This window comes from Chrysochloris asiatica, unplaced genomic scaffold (genome assembly GCF_000296735.1).
Source record: "Chrysochloris asiatica unplaced genomic scaffold, ChrAsi1.0 scaffold00076, whole genome shotgun sequence".
NCBI classification, from domain to species: domain Eukaryota; kingdom Metazoa; phylum Chordata; class Mammalia; order Afrosoricida; family Chrysochloridae; genus Chrysochloris; species Chrysochloris asiatica.
The window spans coordinates 13,251,314-13,278,708 of NW_006408594.1; the positions used below are offsets into that span (position 1 = coordinate 13,251,314).

The 27,395-nt window shown below is 39.3% G+C and overlaps 1 protein-coding gene and 1 pseudogene across 1 annotated transcript in view; both read right to left on the bottom strand.

Annotated features, from left to right (window-relative positions):
- Positions 1–27,395, bottom strand: part of POLR3B (polymerase (RNA) III (DNA directed) polypeptide B) — a 184,867-nt gene that overhangs the window by 99,237 nt on the left and 58,235 nt on the right. Inside the window, exon 12 of the mRNA XM_006865254.1 lies at positions 23,298–23,432. Within this exon, the coding sequence (XP_006865316.1) occupies positions 23,298–23,432 (135 nt within the window). The remainder of the gene's footprint in view (positions 1–23,297; positions 23,433–27,395) is intronic.
- On the bottom strand, positions 7–408 carry LOC102822716 (annotated as a pseudogene).

A 27,395-nucleotide genomic window follows, 5' to 3' on the forward strand; every position in this document is an offset into this window, starting at 1 on the left:
TCTCTTTCACAGTGTGTTCACATATTCTTTTCCTGCCTGAATTACATCCAGGGTCCTCTTCTTTTGCTCCTGATCCAGTAGCAACTTGTAAGCTTTGTCCACAGCTTCAAAAGCTTTTTGTGCTCTATCAGCATCATCTTGATTTTTGTCAGGATGCACCAAGATAGATAACTGCCGAAATCTCTTTTTTTATTTCCTCATCTGTCACTTCAGGATCTATCTGAAGAATCTCAAATGGGTTCAAATTGAAGTAAGAGGAACCAGGACGGGTCAATCTTTCAATCTGATTTTTGGATGTTAGAACCAATCTCTCTTCTCTATTTGTTTCACCTCACTATAGAAGGTCATAAACACATCCTCTGTGCTGCCTCCACTGCCCAAAGCCCCGCTCTATCCAGAAGCCGCCATTTCCCTAGCCCAGCTGCTGCCTCCAAGTCAGTGATATTTTAAGGGTTTCTTTAAAAGAATAAATTGCCATGCACATTTAGAATCCTCCTCGGTGCCCTAGACATAAGAGGAGTCTGCACTTGTTCCTCACAGGGAACAAAATTCTTTATATTTCCCTGGATTTTCTCTCTTATGCAACCATACCTTTAAGTTGCTGAGAAGAGTCACAAAACCCTCCTGCCTAGGGGGCTAGACAAAGGTAACCTGCATGGAGAGAGAGGCAGAAGCAAAACGGTCTGTTCCTAATGCAGAAGAGGAAATCCCCTCAATCATCACCATTAGCTTGTAGCCAGTGACAGGCAACAGCAGTCTGTTGCTGGAGGAGGGTCAACGAATCCTTGGGCCACTAGTGATTCCAATGCCAGAGGAAAGAGAAACAGAAGCAGAGCCAGCTGTCCCTGGTGGAGGAGCAGGAAATCTGCTTGGGCCAAGGACACTGATGCTGGCTAGGGTGGGGGGAGCAGAAAACTGGAAGTTTCCCATTATACAACTGGTTATAAGGAGAGAATGCCCATGCTCACTAGTTCTATTCAACACTGTACTGGTGGTCCCACTCAGAGAAGACAGGCAACGGGTAGGGAGGAAGTCATTGGATAGGAGAAATAAACAGTCCTTATACTGCTCCTTAGAAACCCTATATAGGGTTGCTATGGGTCAGAATCGACTCCACAGCACTTCACAACAACAACTTGCAGATAACATGTGTCTCTACATAGAAAATACCTAAGAATCTTAAAACAAAAACAAAAAAAAACCTTGAGTAATAAAAAATGAGTTTAGCAAACCACAAGATACATGACAATTTAAAAAAATGTATTTCTACAATGGTAATAAAAAACTGGAAATTGGAAAATGCCCTTTACTATAGGACCTCTGGTAGCGTAGTGGTTACAAATCGGGCTGCAAACCTTAAGGTCAGCAGTTCAAAACTACCAGCTGTCCCACGAGAGAAAGATGCTCCCATAAAGATTTACAGCCTCAGAAACCCTGTACAGGGTCACTATGAGTCAGAACTGACTCCATGGCACATAACAACAACAACAAATAGTATCAAATATGCAACAATACTTAGGGCTAAATTAACAAAAATTTGCACAATTTATACTCTACATATATAGAGGAAAAAATTTAGGGGAGGTATACCATATTCATGGATTGGGAACTCAGTATTATTTAGATGTCATTTCTCACTAAATTGGGCTGCAGATTCAAGTACAATGACAATAAAATAACTAGATATTTCTAGAAATGGAAATTCCAACTCTAAAATTTAAATGAAAATGTCAAAATTTGTAAGTTTAATACAGATTCTCAGAAAGAAGAAAAAAATCCTTAGTATAGGAAACTAGAGAATACAATTTTTATTCTCAAACTCCTCAGAAAAACCAAAAACAAAGCATCTAACAATCATGTGAGAGCAGGGAGGCTTGAGCTCACTGGGCACTTCATGGGAGAAAGATGAGTCTTTGTGATCCTCAAAGAGACACAGCCTCAGAAATTCAATATCAGCTTGCTATGAATCAGAACTGACTTGATGGCACTGAACAAAAAAACCCAAACATTTATCCTGAGTGTCACATAAATTACATAAAGGGGGATTGAAAAAGTTTGTGGAAAAAGTCCATTTCATTATTTAATTTTTCCATGAAGTTTTTTAAAGTTTCCTTGTAAATTATGTCTAAGCGTAACCAAAGAGATGACAATAAAAAATTATTTCTTACTGAAAACTTCCAGGGTATGAATGCAGAAAGAATGAAAATATTAGAATGGAGATTATGTGCTGTGGAGTTAGTTCCAACTCATAGTTACCCTGTATAGGGTTTCCAGTCACTGTAGAACCATATCATGTTTGGTAAGGTGGAGGGTCAGAGAAAAAGAGGAAGACCCCCAACAAGATGGATTGGCCAAGTGGCAGCATCAATGTACTCAAGTGTGGCAGCAGCAGTGAGGTTGGTCCAGGATTGGGCAGTATTTCATTCTGCTGTGCATAGCATCGCTATGAGTCGGTATCAACTCGATGGCACCTAACAACAACAACAAATAGGGTTTCCAAGGCTGCAAAGCTTTATGGGAGCAGAAAGACTCATCTTTCTCCTGCAGAACAGCCTATAATTTTGAACTGCTAACCATGAGATTAGCAGCACAACGCATAACCACTACGTTCTAGAGGTCCTTAAATATTAGAATAGTACTATGTATTTTGCAAGGTGTGGCTCCATAGGATAAGCGCTGGACTGCAAATTACAAGGTCCGTGGTTCAAGCACACCAGCTGCTCTGTGGAAGAAAGATGAGGCTTTCTGCTCTTGTAAAGATTTATAGCCTCAGAAATCCAGTAGAGACTTTATTATGGGTCAGAACCAGCTCTAACAACACAGGCACTTAACAACACAGGACTGCTAATCAAAAGGTTGGCAGTTCAAACACAGCAGCTGCTTCTTGGAAACTCTATACAGGGGAGTTATGAGTCCGAGCTAACTACTGAGTATTAACAACAACAGCTCTTAACAACAACAGTGAAATAACGGAGAAAGCATATGATCATATTCAGCTGCTAAATAAAACATTAGGAGGAAAACTGATGAGGAACTTTACAATGGATGAATCAGGACTGAGAACACCTAAATCAATTCAATGACACAAATAATATATACAAAACCAGACACACTCTTCCTGATGGAGTCATTCCTGGTGTGACACTGTGGGATAATGCACTGGACTGCAAGGTCAGTTTGAACCACAAGGTTGACAATTCAAATTCACTAGCCACTTCTCATAAACACTATACAGGATCCCTATGAGTTGGAATAGACTTGACAGCACTTAACAACAACATTCTTCCTGATAGGATACAACAGGAACTATAAACCACCACCACAAAGAATTCCAACAGTAACAGAAGGGACCCTAGATTTAACTCCTGTAGCAAAGAGGGGAATAAATACATTAAAAGACACCATGGCACAACATCAGCAAAATGCCAAATTTAAATCTGGGAAATTTGAGATTTAAAAATACACACACAGAGCGAGAACTTATAGATTAAAAGGAATTTAATAAATTTAGCACTAAATGCAACGTGTAAGACATTTTTGCATCCTATTTGAATAAGCCAGCCAAAAACAGTATTTTTAAGAAAATCAGGGAAATTTGAATATAAAATGGATAAATATCCTACTTGATGAATGATACTAAGTGATTATTCTTAAGACAATGTTATGTATAAAGGCAGTATTTTTTAAAATATTTCTTATGATTTAGCTACATCTTTTAAAGGATGACAACATTAAGAATTGGTATCTGAGATACAGAAATGATTAAGAATCTAGGATCTATTTAAAAACTTCAACTGGGAGGAATGCAGTAGAGGGAGCTGAGGAGGGGACAGATGAACAGGATAACTTCTACAAGCATGGCCCAGGTACTTTATATATAACCCCCTCCCCTCATAAAGTCCATCATATTAAAAATATGAGGTACATACAATGATTCATCTGCCACTCATCTGTCAGTTTGTCATACTGTGGTGGCTTGCATGTTATTGTGATTCTGGAAGTTATGCCACCGGTATTTTAAATACCAAGAGGGTCACCCATAGGTTTCAGCTGAGCTTTCAGACTAAGACAGGCTAGAAAGGAGGAGAGACAGACTACTTCTGAATAGCGAGTCACTGAAAATCTTAAGAATAGCAGTGAAACACTGTCAGTATCAGAATACTGAAACATGATGAAGAGCACCAGAATATTGATAGATACAGTGTTGGAAGATGATCCCTCAGATTGGAAGGCACTCAAAATATGACTGGGGAAGAGCTGCCTCCTCAAAGTAGAGTTGACTGTGAGCAGATGGAGTAGTTTTTAGACCTTCATTTGCTCATAGGGCACAACTCAAAATGAGGACAAACAGCTGCAAAACATCCATTAATAATCAAAACATGGAACATACAAAGTCTGAATCAATTGCTCATATGCAAGTTCAGACCGAAGCTAAAGAAAATTAAAATGCTATTAGAGCCAAAATATGACCTTGAACATATCCCACCTAAATTTAGAGATCTCAAGAACAGATTTGATGAACTGATACTAATGACCAAAGGCCAGAATAGTTGTGGGATGACATCAAGAATATCATTACATTAAGAAGAAAAGAAAGAAAATAAGGTGAAGAAAATGGATATCAGAAGAGACCCTGTATTTTGCTCTCCAGCAGAGAGATGCTAAAGCAAGTGAAAGAAATTGAGGAGGTGCAAGAGCTGAACAGAAATTTTCAAAGGCCAGCTCAAGATGACAAAGTCCAATATTATAATGAAACGTGTAAAGACCTGGAGTTAGAAAACCAAAAGGGAAGTCAGTTCCAATTCAGAGTGACCTTAAGCACAACAGAATGAAACACTGTATGGTCTGCACCATCCTCACAATTACTATTATTTTTGGGCCCATCTTCGGTGCCATTGTGTCATTCCATATCCTTGGGGGGGTCTTCTTTTTTGATGACCCTCCACTTTACCAAGCATGTCCTCCTCCAGAGAGACAAGAGACTAAGTCTCAACATTCTCACTTCTAAGGAACATTCTGGCTGTACTCCTTACAAAATGGATTTGTTTGTTCTAAAAGTCCATGGTAATTTCAATATTCTTCCCCATCCTCTTAATTCAAATCCATCAACTCTTCATTAAGTCTTCCTTATTAACTGTCCAACTTTACATGCATATGAGGTGATTGAAAATACGATGGCTTGGATCAGGTGCACCTTAGTCTTCAGAGGCGTCCTTTCTCTTTAATACTTTAATCTGCTGCAAAAGACCTTTAAAAACATTTAAAAACATTTAAAGGTCTTTTGCATCAGATTTGTCTAATGCATTATTTCATTTGATCTCTTGACTACTGTTTCACATGTGTTGATTAAGAATCCAAGCAAAATGAAGTCTTTAACAATTTCACTTCTTTTCTCCATTTATCATGATGTTATTTATTGGTACAGTTGTGAGGATTTTTGTTTTCTTTACACTGAGGTGCAATCAGTAAGTATTTTAAATCCTCTTTGCTTACAGCAACCAAGATTGTGTTATCTGCATATCACAGGTTGTTAATGAGTCTCCTTACACATTCTTTTTCATACAATCCAGGTTCTCAGATTATTTGCTCAACATACAAGTTAAATAAGTATGGTGAAAGGATACAACCCAGGTGCACACTTACCCTCATTTTAAAGCATTCGGCATTCCTCATTCTATTCGAATGACTGCCTCTTGGTCTATGTACAGTTTCCTCATGAACATGAAGTGTTCTGGAATACCCATTCTTCACAACGCTATCCATAGTTTGTTAAGATCCACAAAGTCAAACCACTTTGCATAGTCAGTAAAGCAGAATAAACTTCTTTTTGGTATTCTCTGCTTTCAGTCAAGATCTATCTGACATCAGCAATGATATGCCTCATTTTACATCCTCCTCTGAATCCATGAATTTCTATCAGTTTCCTGTTGATGCTCTGCTGCCATCGTTTTAAAATTATTTTCAATAAAAATTTACTAGCATATGATATTTATGATAGTTTGATCATATCTGTATCCCATTGGTCACCTTTCTTTTGAATGGGCACCAGTATGGTTATATTCCCATCAGTTGGCCAGGTAGCTGCCTTCCATATTTCATGACATTGATGAGAGAGTGACACATCAGTTCGATGAAACCTTTCAGTATGTATTCCTTCAATTCTGGGAGTCTTCTTTTTCACCAATGCCTTCAGTGTTGTTTGTATTTCTTCCTTCAATACCTCTTGAAATGGTTGATCATCAACCAATTCTTTTTGGTACAATGAGTCTGCATATTCCTTGTCTCTCTTTTTTTTTTTTTTTTTAAATGCTTCCTGCACCATTCAATACTAAGTACCATCAAGCCAGTTCTCATTCATAGCAACTCTGTATAGGGTTTCCAAGTAGTGGCTGGTGAGTTCGAACTGCCAACTTTATGGTTAACATTCTAATTCTTATCCTACACCACAACAGCAGCTCTGAGTCACCCTGATGCCACCATGCTGAGGTGCCACACATGGCTTAAGTGAGTCAGCTTTTCAGCACTACCCCCTACCTTCTGGCAGAATAACCCCAATTGACCTCAATCAACATTTTGTCCATAGAATTCTTCAATATTGTAAGTCAAGGATTGAATTTTTTCTTCATTTCTTTCAACTTGAGAAATGCTGAGCGTGTTCTTCCCTTTTGGTTTTCTAACTCCAGATATTTGTATATTTCATAATACTTTATTTTGTCTTCCTGAGCTGCCCTTTGATATTTTCTGTTCAGCTCTTTCACTTCATTTCTTCTAGTCACTTGAGTTTCTCTGCTCAAGAGCAAGTTCCAGGGTTTTCTCTGACATCCATTTTGCTCTTTTGTTTCCTGCTTTTTTATGACCTTTTTTCCTTTCTTCACATATGTGATCTATGATGCCTTTTACATTGTTGGAAAAAGTATTGTTAATCTTGCAAAATTCTATCATGAGATCTCTAGTGTTATTTCTATTACCAAGGACATAATTTTCAACTGTGGATCTTTCTGCTATTTTTAACATTTGCTTTCCAATCACCAGTAACTAAAAATGCATTGTGGTTGCTAATTTGATCAATTTCAACTGAAGAAGTTGACAGAATTCTTAAATTTCATCATCACTGGGTTTAATGGTTGGTGCATAGGATTGAATAGTCCTATTAACTAGTCAACCTTGCAGATATATGGATATTACCATATCATAAACAGCTATAAAGATCTCGAAATGCTGTTTTTGATGATTTGTGGTATTATTCCTCTTCAATTTTGATGTTCCCAGCATAGTAAACTATGACTGCATAATTCGAAATGGTTAATACCAATCCATTTCTGCTCACCAATAACTAGAATATTGATGCTCATTTAATTTTTGACAACTTCCAATTTTCCTCGATTCATACTTCGTACAGTCCATGTTCTAATTATTAATGGATGCTTGCAGCTATTTCTTCTCATTTGGAGTTGTTCTGCATCAGCAGCAAATGAAGGTCCAGGAAGTGTTGCTCTATTCATATCATTAAGGTCAACTCTACTTTGAGGAGGCAGCTTTTTGAATGCCTGCCAACCTGATGCGCTCATCTTCCAGTGCAATTCACACAATGGTCTGCTGCTATTCATAAGAGTATCAGTAGCTGACCATTCAGTACTGGTTCGCTTCTCCTTCTTCCTAGTCAGTCTCAGTCTGATTGAAACCTTCCCACCATGGATGATCCTGCTGGTATTTAAAGCATTGGTGGTATAGCTTCCAGCATCACTGCAACACACAGTTTACACAGTATGGCAAACTGACAGACAAGTGGGGGACTAAGAAGGTTAATACAATATAGCTGGCGAACCATACGAAGGAGAGGATCAGCAAAATGAATGAAGTATTACTTAACATATTTATTATATATTCACACAATATAATCTAATACAGAAGTGAAAATAAATGTGTTAAAGCAACATGCAACAATATAAACGATTCTGGAAAACCCTGTGAAGAAAAGAAAATGTGCAGAAGAATATATATGGTACAAATCTAGTTTTATAAACATTCAAAAATAGTAAACTACATTATTTACAAAATATTTTAAAACTTTCAAAAAAAACCTCAAATGTAATAAAAATAAAATAATAAACACAAAAATTAGGATAGTGGGGAAAGGGAAGTAGAATGGAGTCAGGACAATGATATAGTATTGATAATGGTCTAATTCTTACAATTGGATAGTAGCTTTGACTTGTTAAATCTCTTTCATTCATAACTTACACACATCATATTTTCATTTTATGATAAAAATTACACATAAAACTGAACTCCTATTTAACCATGGTGACATATTCATGGGAGTGTGATCATGGGAGGCAGAGTCACAGAATGGAATAGAAGTCAACAGAAAGTTGGTTCTGTCTCCAGAATTGGCAGTGTACTTTCTGTCTGAAGGGACTCGCCTACAGGTAACAATTAGAAACTCGAAACAGATTATTATAAAACTGTTTGAAGAAACTTGTTGTTGTTAAGTGCCTTCGAGGCAGTTCCAACCCATAGCGACTCTGTACAGGGTTTCCGTGGCTGTATATCTTTACGGGAGCAGAAAGCCTCATCTCTCTCCTGCGGAATGGCTGGTAGTTTCGAACTGCTGGCCTTAAAGTTCACAGCCCGATTCGTAACCACTACGCTACCAGAGCTCCTTTTGAAGACACTAGAGAGTATCTAGAAGCAGACGGGAACTTGAGGGATGTCAACACTTACCAGAGATAATGGCACTGCAGTCATTTCACGTTTTTAAGGCTTCATACCTACTAAGGCAGCTGATGGTCCAAGTCACACTGGGGAACAAAACTTAGATACTGAGACCCACAGTCTTACTGGATGAAGAATGAGTGTCAGGGTACGTAGAAATATCTGAACTACCACAGTAGCTAGAAAGTGAATGGGAATTCCTAGAAAGGAGAGGACCACAAAGAGGAAATCCCACATCCTGTGTATAAACTTTCCCTAAACATCTGGCCAATCCTAAACTACACAGTGAGAGCTGTGGCCCATGCCCTGTGACTCTTATGTCTGGACAGGTGATATGACTACTTTGACTAATAGAGTTGGACTAGTAAGTAAACTGTGACTTTCAAGGCTCTGTCATTAAGCTTCTTCTTGTTTTCTTCAAAGGGACATTTGGGCAGTTCTGAGTCATTCCGCTGCCGCCATGTTGAGATGTCACACGTCTCTCAGCTGAGCAAGTTTTCCAGCCTTCCCCCATCTTCTGGCAGAATAGCACCAGATGCCCTCATCAACATCACACGAAACAAGCACCGATTAGTCGAAGTCCTGCCAGGTTTCCTGACCCACAAAACTGTGAGGGATGATGCAACAGTTGTTGTTTCAAGCCACTGTTTTGAGGTAGCATGTAATGCTACAACAGACATCCAGAACAATATTTTTATAAAGTTCACAAAAAGGCAAAAGTAAATAGGCAGCTTATTGCAATGCAAGTAAATGGCAGGCATGCTTTTAAAATGTCAAATATATATATATATTGTTCTTAGGTGTCACTGAGGTGATTCTGACTCTACTGGCCCCATGTGATGGAGTAGAACTGCCTCCATACAGTTTTCTAGATTGTAATATTTACAGATGTCCCTTAAGAAGGACATCATGCTTGGTAAAGTATAGAGAGCCAGCAAATCAAAAGGGCAGTCTTCAATGAGATGGACTGGCATACTGGCTACAAGAATGGATTTAAACATGGCAATGACTAAGGAAGGCAAAGGACCTGATAGTGTTTCGTTCTGGTGTATGTAGAGATGCTATGACTCAATAGCACCTAACAACAATAATGTTTTTGATTTTTTTAATGATGGAAAGGACAAAAGGCATTTTTCCCTCTATTCACAGGATGTATTTATAAGGAACAATTTTTATTTGTAGTTTACAGTGTGATTTTTTTTTTTTTTAAGCTTAAAACTCCTTAAAGTTCTTGTTGATGAGTGGAACAAACTACATATACTTTTCTCCTCACAATACTTTGGGAAATTATTCTTTTAACAAGCAATACTTCAAAAACATGTCAAAATTTTAGAGTTTCTGTAGATAAAATCAGGAAAACAGAATATATATTTTTTTTTTCATTCCCATATGTACTGGAACCTTTCCAGTCTTTCTAAAATAGTGGACTACTGGAAGTATACAAAACTCTGTAGAATTATTGTGACAGATTTTTTTTAAGTCTATATTTTTACCCAATTACACAATTTATAAAATAGATTAAAAATCTTTTTAGAATTCTACTTCATGAAAGGGAATCTGTATACATTTTTTTTTATTATTATTATTCTCATATGGTCTTAGAAACTCACCATACATTGAAAATCTGTAAAAGACTTTATATTTTATGTTGAAGAATTGGAGAAACGGAGTTTTTTTTTTTTTTTAATTCACACAAGTATGTGGAGCTTTTCTGTCCTCTACAACAGAATACACGGAGCTCTGGTAGCGTAGTGGTTATGCATTGGGCTGCGAACCGCAAGGTCAGCAGTTTGAAACTACCAGCTGTTCCGTGGGAGAAAGATGAGGCTTTCTGCTCCCATAAAGATTTACAGCCTCAGATACCCTGTACAGGGTCGCTATGGGTCGGAATCTACTCAATGGCATTTAACAACAACAACGGAATACATTGAAATATGTAAAATCTTTATAGAGTACTCGTGAATGGATGGAAAAAAACATATACATCACTGGGCAATGTACAATTTTTTAAATGTATGAAAATGTTTAGAATTCTACTTCTGATAATGTTGTGGTTAAGTGTTGGTCTGTTAACAAAAAGGTCAGCAGTTCAAATCTGCCAGCTGCTCTGTGCGAGAAAGATAAGGCCTTCCCCCGTAAAGAGTTATAGCCTTGAAAATGCTATACTGGGCCGCAATGAGTCAGGATCGACCCAATGGCACATCACCACCACCACTTGGAGAAAAAGGAAACTGTGCATGTGTATTTTCTTATTCTCACATTGTTGTGGAAATTTCTAAGACCTAACAACAACCATCTTTACAAGAGCAGACTGCAAGGTAGGTTTAAACCACCCACCTTTCGATCACCAGCTGACTGCAACATATACTACCAACACCCTGCAAAATGAATTCCATTTTTTTCTTTCCTTTGTAAGCATTATTTTTTTCTTCTACGGATGACAATAGAAATCAAAAGCTTATTGATTACACTCTAAGTTACCTAACAAAACAATTCAGTATGGTTGAGGGGGAGAAAAATTCCATTATCTTTTCATTCCGTTTGTTCACAAACTTTTTAAAGCCCTCTCCTCTACACCGATTATTTACTTAAAGAGAAATCCTCACTGAGATCCAGTAACAACTTTCTAAATTAAAGATTCTCCACATTCTACTCGCCTTTTAACTAAAAAACAGGTTAGCTCAAACGTAAAGAATTTCACCCCTGAGGACTGTGCTCTTTTAAAAAAGTATCCACATGGGACCAAATGGACAACAGTTACACTGAAGCACAACTGAGACACTGGGGCATGGGGGGGAAGTGAGACATATGGAAGGAAGGGAGGAAGGTGGTGGTGGTGGACCGTGGAGTCGCTTCCTCACAGCGACCATTTATAGTTTCTGAGGCTGTAAATCTTTATGAGAGCAGAAAGCCTCACCTTTCTCCCTTGGAGTGACTGGTGGATACGAACTGCCAATTGTGTGGTTAGCAGTCCAACTCCAAACCCACTACGCTTCCAAGGCTCCTTGAAGAAGACAAGTAGAAGGGAAGTAACGACAATGCTGCAATAACAAGGATGCACTCAGTGTCACTGAACTCGGGTGAGTGTAGAAACTGAACAGAAATTTGTTTTGCTGTGTATACTTTAGCTAAAAATATAAGAAGAAGTATATCTATCCATATACACAGTGAACTGATCTCTGGCAAAGGGCCAAACACATCAAATGAGAAAGAGGAAGTCTCTTCAACAATTGGTGCTGGCAAAACTGGAATTCCATTTGCAAAGAATGAACCAAAACCCATATCTCACACCATATACAAAAACAAACTCAATATGGATTAAAAACCTAAATGGAAAACCTAGAACTATAAAGATCACCAAGGAAATAAATAGGAACAAACTAAGGGCCTCTAACAATATAGTGTATCTAATACATAATCCACTATCAAATATCACAAAAAACACACAAACAGTACAAGACAAAATAGATGACTGGGACCTCCTAAAGATTAGACGCTTATGTGCATCAAAAGATACAGCCAAAAGAGTAAAAAGGGAGTTCACAGTCTGGGAAAATATTTTTTGCAAAGATATATCAGACAAGGGATTAATACCTAAAATTTCTAGACCACACCACCTCTACAAGAAAAAGACAAACAACCCATTTCAAAAATGGGGAAAGGTCATCAACAGATACTTCACCAAAGAAGACATTCATGTGGCCAACAAACATATGAAGAAATGTTTGTGATCATTAGCCATTGCTGTTTGTTAAGTGCTGTCAAGTTGATTCCAACCCATAACAATCCTGTATAGGGTTTCCAAGGAGCAGCTGGTGAGCTTGAACCACCAAACTTGCAGTTAAAACAACTGACTTTGTGGTCTCACACATTAACCCACAGCGTCACACCAGGACTCCACTAGAGAGATGCAAATCAAAACATAATGATCACATCTCACATCAGCCTTAATAGCAAAGTTAAAGAAAGCTGAAAACAACAAAGACTGGTGAGGGTGCGGAGAGACTAGGACCCTCCCACATTGTTGCTGGGACTGTAAAATGGTTCAACCACTCTGGAAAACAGTATGGCACTTCCTCAAAAAGTCGGAAATAAGGTGTTTATTTACCTTATGACCCAGCAATTACTCTACTTGGTATATATCCACAACAAATACAAGTCAGGATACGAGTAGATTATTTGCACACCAATGTTCAACACAGACTCCTGGTGTGGCGCTGTAGATCAGCACTGGACTGTGAACCACAAGGTCAGCAGTTCACACCCACCAGATGCTCCTCGGAATCCCTACTATACAGGGTTGCTATGAGTTGGAAGCGAGTTGACGGCACTTACCAACAACAACAGCAATGTTCATCGCAGCACTATTCACAATGGAATAGTGGAGACAGACTAAGTGCCTATCAACAGAAGAGTGGACAAACAAACTTTGGTACATCCACAATGGAACACTATGCAACAGTGAATAATGATGAATCTGTGAAACACCTCACAACATGGCTGAAGTTGTAGGACATTTTGCTGAGTGAAATCAGTCAATCGCAGAAGGATAAATAATGAATGAGACAATTACTGTAAAAGCTTAAGAAAAAGTTTCTATACGAAAATAAATATGCTTTAATGGTTACCAGGGGTGGGAAGAGCAATTCACTGGCTAGAAGGTAGACACATTACCTCGGGTGACAGGGAAGGCAATATACAAGAAGGGGGAGAGCAATATACAAGAAGAGGGAGGTTAGCAGAAAAATGGTGAAGATAGGTGAAGACATGGTAAGGTATGCATGGGACACAGAGGATAGAGGTAAGCATGATATATATACAACCTTGGACCAACAGTGTTCTGTATGTAGATACATGGATTAAGACATAGGCTGAATGGGTAAGGGAGGAAGAGGATAAGAGTTTGAAAAAGGATTATTTATAAATGAGTGTTTACCTTTCCTGCACACACAACTATGAATGCAGTGGAGCACACAACAGGCAAAAAAATGAAAACTTCGTAGATATTATCAAACATCTTAAGGCAATGAGTAGCTGAACCTGGAGGTTCAGGACCCCAGTCTCAGGGGACACCATGGTCACTTGGCATAACATAGTCCACAAAGACAATGCTCTACATCCTACTTTGGTGAGTAGCATCTGGGATCTTGAAAGCTCATGAGCAGCTGTCTAAGGTGCAACTAACTATTGGTCTTTCTGTGTGTATGGAAACAAGTAAAAATCAAAGAGGTTTGGAATCAGCTAGTTCAATGAACTAACGGAACATGTGAACATCAGTCTCACAACTCTGAGACCAGAAGAACTCGACAGTACCTGGCTCCCACTACCAACTGCTCTGAAGTGGATCACATTAGAGGGAACTGGGATAGAGTGGGAGAAAATGTGGCACAAAATTATTTAATTAAAACTTTAAAAAAGACCAGGTTTCCTGGTCAGAAGGAGACTAGAGGAGCCAAGCGCCCTTTAGGCCCAATTTTCAGTCAAACACTAGATGGGTTTTAGAGGGGATAACAACACTAGTAAGGTATGTACCCCCATGGGATGGTCAATAAATTAATCAAAACAGCACCATATGCCTAAGGACAAAGTTGAGAAGGGATAGGAAAGTGGGTAGAATGCAAATAGGAACCACAGGGAGGAATGGGGGTAATTATTGTTGCAGGAAGGGGAATGCAATAATTGAGATTAACAAAAAGTGTATGATTTTTAAAATGTAAAGCTGATGATCTTGTCTGTAAACCTTCACTCAATTCACAATAAAAAGTTCAAAATTTTTTTACACATTCAAAAAAGTGACTACATTCCTAAATTTTTATAACCCACTAGTAAGTTTTATAACTCATATTGAAGATTTTCAGAGTGAATTTTAGAGCCTTTCCCTTAAGCCACAAGTAAAAAGCATTCCCTGAATGGAATCAGATTTTGTGTTTATCCACTGTATGCTAGATATGGCCTTCCACGTTTCTCCTAAAACCAACAGACTGCAGATAGAAAAGTTGGGACCTTGGACTTGAATGGACCATGTCAAAAGTATTCTAAAAAACACAAAACAAAAACAAAAACAAAAACAAAAAAACAACCAAACTTCCTCCTCTCATGCTTAATCCTTTCTCACACTCAGACCCAGCAGTGTTACTCATGGAAAAAAGACTGTGCAGGGGAGCAGGTGCAGAGGGCTAGAGGGGATGAAGAAGTCCGTTCCAGCAACTTCCTGTGGAAACTGGCAAAAGGAACTTGAATGAGCATCCTGAACAGAAGCAAATGCCCTTCGCCTAAACCACAAAGGCTCAGCCCTTGTTTAATGAGCCCCTTATACTTAGACACTTTTGTGTCTCGAGTTATGACAAAGTTTTTTTTTTTCAGATCCCAGCTGAATTTATTGTTGCCTCCTGTCCCTGGCACCGCACAAGCAAAAAGTAAGAGTGTGCCCATAGAAAGACTGCCTCATGAATACGTTTCGCCACCCACTGACTTTGCTTCTTTTCGATTTCAGAGAAATCATGTTCTCCAGTTTCCGAAGCAGTGAGAAAAGGCAAGGCCAAGTCACACAATAAGCACACTATTTAGGTCAAGAGTAAAATGACTGAAAGGGATGGAATGCGGGTGATACTATTCAGCACCTTCCATTGCTAGCAGGCAGCCCTTCAGCCTGCTGAAGACAGGAGTACGAAAGAGCAAATTTTATTTAAGGCAAAAATGCTGACAGCTCATCAATTGATTTTCAATGAAAACGCTAAAAAAAAAAATTAATAAAGAAGTTAAGCTGCTGAAATACAGTTTCACCAATTAGCTTAATGTCAGAGAATTCTAATTAGGTGTCTTGAGATTGCTATTTAGTGTTTAAGCCTTCAGAGTGCCAAATTCTCCTTTTCACACAAACTGGTTGCAAAATTAAAGACATGAGGCAGCCTTCATTACATTATCAGAACAGCTGGGATTAGGCAATCTCTGAAGTCAAGACGGCATTCTTTTGTCCCAGGGTAGAAATCCCTGGCTTTCCAGGGGGCCGGAGTCTGGTGCTGTTCCATATCTCACCCATACAAAGCAAGCTGCATTAGAAACAAAAAAAATGTGCAGACAAAGAATAGAGTAATGCTCAGCAAATAATGAACACATTACCGAAAAAGAAAAGGTAGGTGAAAAGATTAAGCCTGAAATCGGTAGGTTTTGCTAACACCTCTATTGGCGGATGGCCTGCCAAGCCCCTGGTGGCAACAAGACTGAGGGACAGCTCTGTCAACTCGCTTGGCCAGTGGCTGCACCTCTGTTATCTGGAGCGAACGCACATTTATACTCCCGCATCCCATGGGGTGTGAAATTAGCAGCTATTGTTTTTACACATTTTTGCCAACATAATGCCTTTTATGTCCTTACATTGTTTATAAAGCTATGTTTTTCTGCACATGGGAACACTCTTTTTCATTCAAATATTTTAAGCAACAAGATAGTTTTTCCTCTCGCCCCTCCCTACCTGATCCCTTATTCCTCCAAATAATTAATTTAACAACATGATTTTTCCCAAAATGTAAAATTAGGGTGGATGGCAGTAGGGGTAGTATCCATAATCACTTGAGCAATGGTCAGCCTGAAGGTGGTCTTATCACCCCTCACAGTATTGTTATTAAGTGCCATCGAGTTGGTTTTCATTCACAGACACCCTGCATAGGGTATCCAAGAAGCAACTTGTGGGTTTGAACCACTGACCTTGCAGTTAGCAGTGCAGTGCTTATCTTACAGCACCTCACTAGGACGCTCCTCACAGTATTAATCATCAGTTTATTCACTGTGGGCTAATGCGTCAGACTACAAAGTCATTTGAACTGCAAGGTTGGTGGTTCAAGCTCACAAGCTGCTCCTTGGAAACCTTACACAGGGTCGCTATGGGTTGGAATCGACTCAATGGCACTTAACAACAACAACATTCTAACTTAGGTGTGGCGCTGTGGGCTAATGTGTCAGACTGCAAAGTCAGTTTGAACCACAAGGTTGGTAGTTCAAGCTCACCAGCCATTCCTGGGAAACATTCCAACTTAGGAGTCCTGGTATGGGCGCTGTGGGTTAATGCACTGGACTTACTTCTAATGGAGACAATACTCAGTATGAAAGAAATTAAGTCTTCCACACAGCATCCTAGAAGATAAGAGTTCTAGAAAAAAGACACAGCTGAGCAGACTAGAGAGTTCTGACTATAAAGATGTTCATGTTAAGACATACAAGCAAGCAGGACACTGCCAGACTTTCTGTTATGTGAGGTGATTTCCTCATCATTTAAGGCAGTGTGAATTGGAATTTCTCTTCCTTGACGTTGAAAACACCCTAACTAAACAGAGTGGCATTCCTGCCCCCAAAAGCAATGGGTTAATGTGCCGAACTGCAAAGTCCGTTTGAACTGCACAGTTGATGGGTCAAGCTCACCAGCCGCTCCTTGGAATCCTATACAGGGTCGCTATGGGGCGGGACTGACTCAGCAGCACTTTAACAACAACTGAAGAGTCTAAAGCTCTTCCTGTGTTTAGGAATTCCACAGAGGAGGTTCAAGGGAAACAAAAGTTTGTGCCTCCCCAACCTGTCATCTGTTTTAATACTGGAATCCAAATCAGATTTCCTACTTTCTAAAATCTTCTTGAAAGCCACCTCTAAAGCTCAGGTCTGCCGAGAAATGCTCCTGGGAAACTGACCTGTGCCTCTTCACCCAAGTCCACAGTAAATACTCAGGGACGTGTTGGGAAAGCGGGAATGTGGTCAGAGGCTCCAGGGTAAACAGGTAGGGAGTGCAGCCAAGAATCAGGGACAGTGCAGAGGGGCTTCAAATGTGAAAATACTGTGCCCATTCACAGCTTGATGGGAAGCGTGAATACGGGCTATATGGTTCTCAATACATACAGACTTTTAAGGATGAAATTTTTCATAACTAAAAAGCACAGACACAAGGCCTAGTTTATTTCCCAAATATGCCATGTTCTTTCAGCCTCTGTGTCTTTGAGTTAGTTGTTGTTATTTGGTGCCATCAAGTCAGTTCCAACTCAAAGCGACCTCAGGAATAAGAGAACAAAACACTGCCTGGTTCTGTACCATCCTCACATTCTTTGTTAAACTTGAGCCCACTGCTGCTGCCACTGTGACAATCCACTTCTGCTTACATTATATAGAGCTCTCCTCTTGGTCCCTGCACTGAGGACCTCTCGCTCATTCTCCTTCCTACTCATTCTCCATTCTTTCAGTCATCGTTTTTGAAGATACCTGTGAACTCCTGGCATTGTGAGTTGTTCTGCCTTCTACATACCAGTATGTCAACTTTTGCAAATATTGTTGATGTTGTTGTCAAGTGCCATTGAGTCAATTCCGACCCATAGAGACCGTGTATAGGGCTTCCAAGGAGCAGCTGGTGATCTTGAATGGCCGACCTTGCAGTTTAAATGGTTTTGCAATCTGACGCATTAACCCACAGTGCCACACCAGGGCTCCCTTTCCCACTATGTTGTTGTCAGGTGCCATCAAGACGGAACCGACTCATAGTGACCCCATGCACAGCAGAACGAAACAATGTCCGATCCTGGGCCAACCTCACTACCGCTGCCATACTTGAGTCCATCAATGATGTCACCTAGACAATCCATCTTGTTAGGGGTCTTCCCCTTTTTCTCTGACCCTCCACCTTACCCAGCATGACATCCTTCTCCAGCGACTGTTCCCTCCGGACAATATGTCCAAAGTATGAGAGACAAAGCTTAGCCATCTTGGCCTCCAAGGATCACTTTGGCTGCACTTCTTCCAAAACAGATCTATTGGTTCTTTTGGCAGTCCATGGCACTTCCAGTACTCTCCTCCAACACCACAACTCAAAGGCATCAATTCTTCTACGATCTTCCTTATTCACTGTCCAGCTTTCGCATCCATATGAGGCTAATGAAAACACCACGTCTTGGGTCAGGCGCACCTTAGTCCTCAAACTGACATCTCTGCTCTTCAATACTTTAAAAAGTTCCTGTGCACCAGATTTGCCCAATGCAATACGTCGTCTGATCTCTTGACTGCTGCTTCCGCGAGTGTTGATAGTTGATCCAAGAAGAATGAAGTCCTTGACAACTTCAATCTTTACTCCATTGATAAGAATGTTGTTTATTGGTCCAGTGGTGAGGATTTTTGTTTTCTTGACATTGAGATGTAAATCCATATTGAAGGCTGTGCTCTTTGATCTTCATAAGTAAATGTTTCAAGTCCTCTTCACTTTCAGCAAGCAAGGTTGTATCATCTGCATATCACAGGTTGTTAATGAGTCTTCCTCTAATCCTGATACCACGGTTTTTCTTCATAGAACCCAGCTTCTCGTATTATTTGCTCAGCATACAGGTTGAATAAGTATGGTGAAAGAACACAACCTTGTCGCACACCTTTCCCAATTTTAAAGCATTCAGTGTTCCCATGCTCTAATCGAACAACTGCTTCTTGGTCCAGGTACAGATTTCTTAGAAGTACAATTAAGTGTTCTGGAATACTCATACTTCTCAATGTTGTCCAAAGCTTGTCATGATCCACACAATCGAAAGCCTTCGCGTAGTCAATAAAGCATAGGTAAACATCCTTCTGGTATTCTCTGCTTTCAGCCAAGATCCATCAGACATCAGCAATGATATCTCTTGTTCCACAGCCTCTTCTGAAGACCGAAGACCAAAAGACCAGAAGACCGAAGACCAGAAAAGTTGTGGGATGACATCAAGAACACCATACATGAAGAGAGCAAAAAATCATTAAGAAGACAAGAAAGAAGGAAAAGGTCAAAATGGATGTCAGAGGAGACTCTGAAACTTGCTCTCCAGCATAGAGAAGCTAAAGCAAATGGAAGAATTGAAGAGGTCCAAGAGCTGAACAGAAAATTTCAAAAATCAGCTCGAGAAGATAAAACCAAATACTATAATAAAATCTGCAAAGATTTAGAGTTAGAAAACCAAAAGGGAAGAACACGGTCAGCATTTCTCAAGCTGGGGGAACTGAAGGAAAAATTCAAGCCTCGACTTTCGTTATTGAAAGATTCTCTAGGCAAATTATTGAATGATGCAGAATGCATCAAGAAAAGATTTCCAACTATATACACAGTAAATGTTAAACCCTCAAGTAAAAGAACTGGGTAGTACTGGCTAAGCAATGTTCGCAGACATACATCTGGATTTGAAGACTTGGTTCATACTAAAATGAACAATGATCCTATATATTATTTCTTCTAAAATTGGCTTGCCTCTAAACTTTACCCTGACAAAGGATTCCAAAGAAGCCATCAAAACTTAGCATACGTTCACATGGGCCTGAAATGTCTATAAACCAAGAATACAATAAAGATGTCATTTGTCCCCAAATTCTTCAGCTGGTCCAATGCAATTTCAATTAAAACTCTAAGAGGGTTTTGAATGGAAGTTTACACACTGATCTTAAACTTACATGGAAAACTAGGCCCCAAACAGCCAGGACAATTCTGAAAAAGAATGTAAAGGGACTGAAGAATACACAAACTGACCAGAGTCAGAAAACAATGAGTTCAGAAAAGGACCTACACCTATCACAGACGTGGCATTTCAAATTAGTGAAGTGAGAAAATACAGAACAATGAAAGGTACTGGGATAATCTGCTATAAATAAAACTGAATTCCCTAAATCGTGCCATGTGCAAAAATCCATTCTAGATGGAATCAAGACCAAGTATCAAAGGGAAAAGTTTAAAACACAAAGGGCACTGCTATTGTTGCTGTCATCATTAAGTGCCATACAGTCAGTTCTGACTCATAGCAACCCTGCATAGCGTTTCCGAGGAGCAGCTGGTAAGTTTGAACCATCGACCTTGAGGCTAACAGACCATTCCTAGTAACAGACACAGATTAAAACTGACCTCGATTAATATTAAGAATGTGAGCTCATCAAAAGATAGCAGCAAGTTTAGAAAGTAAGTCAGAGACAGGCAACGGGTTGCATCCAGAATATACAAAGGGACTCCTAGGATCAATAAAGAAAAGATTAGAAAGCTGGAAGGCATTTTCAGAAAGATGAAACAGTAATAATTGGTAGGTAAATTATGACCAAGAGATGTCACTTTATACCCCTTACACCCCAAAATTAAAAACAATTCACTATGCTAGACCAACAGAAACTCATACATACTTCAAAATACAAACACTTTGGAAAATGATTTTTAAAAAAGTAAAATTAAAGATTTATATAATTTATGATTCAGAAAGTCTACTTACAGAAGCGCTTGCATAAAATATTGATAGTACATAAATCCAAAAGTGTATGAATTTCTGAACAGAAAACTAATTTACTCATCTATACACTTTCCCCAAAATCACAATTTTAGAAAATTGGAACTTCAATAAAAAATTTTAAAAGCAAAATACAAATTATTTAAATGTTCATAGCAGTATGGCTCTTAACAGAAATTTAAAAAAAGGTGCAGTGCTCTTGATCAATAAAATGGATAAAAATGTTCATACAGTGAAGTATTATCTTAAAAATGAAAATAGATAAATTACAGCAACATGCAGTAACACAAATATTAAAAACAATGGTATAAGTGGAGAGAAAAGTTGCAGAAGATAATATACAGTGGGGCTACCAAAAGTGTGTGTAGGAATTCCATTGTCTCTTAATCCTATTTCCCATGAACTTTTGGAAGCGTCCTCATATAAAGTAGGAAAGAGTGGTGGTTCTGCAGGACAAGCACTGGACTGCGAATACAAGGGAGCACTTCAAGCCAACCACTCGCTCTGCTGGAGAAAGATGAGGCTTTCTGCTCCTGCAAAAATCTACCACCTTGGCTATCCTGTACCGGGTACTGTGAGTCAGAACTGACTTGATGGGATTTAACAACAGCAACATATAAAGTATGTCTCTTTATACTTTTCAAAAGCAAAAAAACTGACATTATTTATAAAAGATTTTAAAACATTAAATGAGGTAGTAAAATAGGAAGATAATAAATATGAGAATTCAGCTCACTTTTGGGGATGGAGGAGGTGCGATGAAGTAAAGATTACGTACACAGGTAAACACCATGGTTTGGCAATCACCAACTTTATTTTTTTATTCATTATTGGGGATGGGTGGGGCATAGCAGTGGGCAGAATAAGGAATTGTAATTCGGGCTATGCTAGGTCTAGGCAAGGCCTAGAGCTTCATTTAGTGCAAGGGTTATAGTTAGGACTAGGCTTAATGTTCCAAGCATGTGTCAATTTGTCGTACTGTGGTGGTTTGCGTGTGGTGATGATGCTGGAAGCTATGCCACCAGTATTTTAAATACCAGTAGGGTCATCCATGGTAGACAGGTTTCAACTGAGCTTCCAGATGAAGACAGATTACGAAAATGGAGAGCCACTGAAAACCATATAAATAACACTGGAACACTGTCACATAGCAGCAGAATATTGAATACTAAAACATCATGAATAGTTACAGAATATTGTCAGACATAGAGCCAGGAAATGAGCCTCTCAGGTTGAAAGGCACTCAACTACAACTGGGGAAGAGCTGCTTCCTCAAAGTAGAGTTAACCAAGATGACGCAAATGGAGTAAAGCTTTTGGGATCTTCATTTGCTGATGAGTTACAACTCAAAATGAGAAACAACTGTAAATATTCATTAATAACAGGAACATGGAATGTATGAAGTATCTAGGAAAAAAGGAAGTTGTCAAAATAAAATGGAATGCATAAAGATCGATATCCTAGGTATTAGTGAGCTGAAATGGACTGGTACTTTACATTCTGAATCTGACAATCATATAGTGTACTATGCCAGGAAAAGCAAATTCAAGACAAATGGCATGGCTTTCATCATCAAAAGGAACATATCAAGATCTGTCTTAAAGTACAACACTGTCTATGGCAGGATAATATCCATATGTTGCCAAGGAAGACAAGTTAATATCACTATTATTCAAATTCATGCAGCAACCACTAAAGCCAGTGAGGATGAAATTGAAGAATTCTATCAACTTCTTCAATCTGAAATTAATCAAACATGAAATCAAGATGTATTGGTAATTATCAGTGATTGGAATGCAAAGGTTGGAATCAAAGAGAAAGGATCAGTAGTTGGAAAACATAGCTTGGTGAAGAAATGATACTGAACATCATACAATAAAATTTTGCAAGACCAATGACTTGCAAATATCATTTTTAAACAAAGTGAAAGACGACAGGATTGCTGTGAGTCAGAAACAAACCGAAAGTGCTTAAACAACAACAACAACAACAACAGTACACAATGGCAGAAGTTCTGGTGTAGGATAAGCACTGGCCCACAAGGTCCATTTGAATTGTAAGATAGGCAGTTCAAACTGAACTGTGAAAACTAAGGAATTCCTGAATTCTACATTTAAACTTTTCCCAAATCTTTGTCTGGTCCTGAAACTCAAGGAAGCTAGTTAAGATTTAAAGAACTAAAGTCCAAGAGCTAGCAAGTCATGTGTAGGTTTATACATCAAGCACTCACAAATTATATTCCATTAATAATATCTTCCTCCTATCTAAAACATAAATACCAAATGAGATTTTATTAAAGAAAATCAGATTTCTAATATAAACTAGTTAAATCACCTGTCCCGCCAATTCCAATCGCTTGTTGCCATAATAGTCTCTGTCATCAACCTTGTTGTCTCCTTGGGCCAGGATCACTCTTCGTACCATCACTGCTGTGTAGATACATTTGGCTCGGAAGTTAAATTCCTTAACCTATAATTCAAAAATCAGAAAAAAGTTTTGAGATAACATGTTAAAATTTAGGGTGCTCCAACAAAAGAGCCAACAGTTTTAACAATGAATGAAGAAAATACTAATCCTAGTATGTGAGGTTCCTGAGAACTGAGACAATGTCCATTCATCTCTGTCCTAGTAACCGTGGTAGCTTGGTTCCAAAGACAGCCACGATCACTTCCTGCCCTTTCTGTGTGTTCATGCCACTCATCAAAAAGTGGAGTCCACCATCCCCTTTTAGCTGGCTTGGGCTGTGGTTAGTTTAACTAAAGAGCAGAGCAGAAATGATACAATGCCAATTCCAGGACTAACATTCAAGTGAACTAGCAGGTTCCACTTCCTTACTCTTAGAATCCTGAGACATCATGAAAGAAGTCCAAGATACTCTGTTTTGAAAAGTAGGCTACATGGAAAAGTACTAGTGCTCAGAAATATGAGTGAAGATGTAGTATTTTCTATCCAACCCAACTGAGCCTTTAAATGACTCCTGTTCCAGCTGCTATAACCTCAGGAGATTCAAATAAGAACTGCCTAGGCTGGGCCCAGGCCAACCACAGGACCAGGAGAGAGGGCGATAAACAATTACTTTAAGCTACTAATTTTTAAATAATTTGCAATACAGAAACAGATAACAGCAAACAGTACTAAAATATTCCCTGCCACTCAATAAACACCTGTTGGATAAATAAGACTCCCTGATAGATGGATGAATGAATTTGCTACAAAAGTTCTATTAAGTCATCTTCAGTACAAACCCTGAAATATGTATAAATTAATACAATTCAATCAAGTAAGATGGATCAGAACTGTTTAAATTATTACACTGGCTTGTTTAGAAAGACAGAACATTTCACTATCTAGCTATATAGGGCTCATCTCAATATCCAAAAAGCTGAACTATGAGTGGGGCCGAAGCTCCTGACAATATGAAAGAACATTTACTAGCTGGACTATATAGCATATTTGTAACATTTCCCTTTTGCTTTCCTTTGCTTACCAAAATCATTTAAATCCCATCTCAGGGGCTGCAATCCCTCAATGTAATATCACTTACCCCACTTTGAGGTGTAGTAAATAATTTAATATGTCGCTTCTAGCCTTAGTCTTAATTGTTGTTGTTGTTGTTGTTAAGTGCCTTCGAGTCGGAGCCGACCCATAGCGACCCTGTACAGGGTTTCCGAGGGTGTAAATCCTTACGGGAGTAGATAGCTTCATCTTTCTCCCGCGGAGCAGCTGGTAGTTTCAAACCGCTGACCTTAAGGTTCGCAGCCCGATTCGTAACCACTACGCTACCAGAGCTCCTTAATAACTCCCACCAAATCATGTCTTTTGCCCTGGTTAATAACTCCCACCAAATTATGTCTTTTGCCCTGGTAAGTCTGGGTAAGAAAAGGTGGCAGAAGGTGCTAATAGGAGTATATGATTCAGTGTGAGTGATTGTTAATGGAGCTAATTGTGATTGGTCAATTTTTCCATTTTGCTGGTTATAAAATGAACCATTTCAGAAGAGTGGGAATTTCACGACCATGACAAAAGGAGAGCCAGGACTGGAGCGAGTCTTTAGGATCCTGAGACCCAGACACTGAAGCTGTGAGTGATACTGTAGGAATGGCATAGAAGACACAAAAACAGAACTGATAGCCACAGCATGAGAAAGAGCAGTGGGCTTCCCAGTCCATAGAGCGAGTCAAGCTGAGGGACTTTGTACGGAAGGCCGGCTTGCAGAGCAGGATGCTTCCAGGTACTTCATTAGGGGAGCCAGAGCCAAGTGCCTTCAGGCTGAGACTTACAGATGAGTGGTGTGCCTTGTGGGTATTTATCAACAGCCCTAAAAGAACTTGGTAACATTGCCAAAGCAGGATAGAAGCCAGGCCAAGGGCCAGACAGAGACCTTCCTCTCTGGCACGGGAGAGGAGAGGCTGTCCCAATGTAAAGAACTGTGCCCTGAACATTTTCTGACCCTGAATACAGCTTGTGAACTTCCCTAATACACCCCACAACTGTGAGTATGGTGTCTGAGTTCTGTGTGACCACCGCAATGAATTCTTGAATGTAACTGAGTAGAGAGGGCTATTGGAGGAATGGCTGGGTTCTCATTCTTTTGGACACTCCCTCCCTGTGATTCTTGTTTACATTCCATCTTCTTTCCCAGCTCTTCTGAACTTTGTCCTTAGGTAACTGCTGCCCCTTTGATCTCTAACAGTTTGCCATTCTGTGTGATGCAAACTTCACCAAGGGTGGTGTTACCCCTACATGCCTATCTACTATCTGACTTAAAATTGAGCCACGAGGGTGAGTTCAGTTCCCAACCTAAAGGGTGACCAAGGACCATAGTCTCAGGGTTCCTCCAGCTTCTTTCTGATCAGTAAGCCAAGTCTTTTTTTATGGTTTTGAGTTTTATTCCACATTTTCACTGACACCATCGAAAGCCTTCTAATGTATCCCTCTCAGAGCAGTTTTATAGCAGTAGCCAGGCAACATCTAGATCTTTTGGTCTCAGGACTGTGGAGACTGATGTTCTTATATTCCATGAGTCAGTTATTTCCAAGAATCTTAGATTTTCCTCACTCTTCCTGCTTCCACACATGGAGAAACCAACAGTTGCACCTTAGATATTTGCTCATGAGCTTTTAAGATCCCAGTCGCTACTCACCAAAATAGAATGTAGAACAGTGTCATTATGCAACTGACTATGGTGACCACCGAGAGTATGGTCTTGAGCCCCTAGATCCAACAAAATATTCCCTCAAAGTGTTTGGTAATGTCTTAGAAGTTTTCAAACTTTTGCCCCCTGTATGCTTCACTACCACCACCACTTGACTGTCAGTTTGTCATCCTGCGGTGGCTTTTGCTGCTGTGATGTTGGAAGCTATGCCGCTAGCAGGATCACTCAGGGTGGAGAGGTTTCAGTGGAACTTCCAATGTAAACAAACTAGTAAGAAGGAGAGGTGAACTACTTCTGAATGTTTAGTTATTGTCAGATAAAATGCCTGCAGATGATAACACTGTGAATATCATCTGAAAACTGTCAAACATAGCACCAGAAGATGCATCGAACCTATTCTAGAAATAGTCTTCAAATTCAGGTAGAATATGTTCAAGGTCCTACTTTGGCTCTTAAGGAATTGTTTAAATTTTTTTCAGCTTAAGCTTGAACTTGCATAGAAGCAACTGATGGTCAGTTACACAATCTGCCTTGGCCTTGTTTTGGCTAATGATATGGAGCTTTTCTATCTTCTCTTCCCAAGGATGTAATCAATCTGATTCCTGAGTATTCCATCTGGTGACATTCATGTGTATAATCAGCTTATGTTGTTTTAAAAAGGAATTAGCAATGAATAAGTCATTGGTCTTGCAAAATTCTACCTTGCGATCTCCAACATCATTTCTAGGGCAGTACTTTCCAACTACTGAGCCTTCCTCTTTGTTTCCAACCTTCATATTCCAATCACTAGGAATTATCAGTACCTCTTGATAGCATGTGCAATCAATTTCAGACTGAAGAAGTTGACAGGATTCCAATTTCTTCAACTTCATCATCACTAACTTTAGTGTTTGGTGCATAAATTCCTTATAGGCGTATGGCTATTATCCTATCACAGACAGCATTGTACTACACAATAGATCTTGAAATGATTTTTTTTTTTTAAACGATTAACAAAACCCACTCCTCTCCACTTTGTTGTTCCCGGCACAGTAACTGTCTGATTCAAAATGGCCAGTACCAGACCATTTCAGCTCACTAAGGCCTAGGATAGCTAGCTTATCATGCATTCCATTTCTTTTTTATTTTTCTTTTCATTTTTTTTTTACTATTAGGCTGCTACTTTATTATCAGAACATCAATAACTGCACTTAGAATCAAAAGGACAAGAAAGAGTACAGCGTTGCTGGGTATGAATGGCCTCAGACTTACGGGGCCTGGAATCCACTCCAGGACTA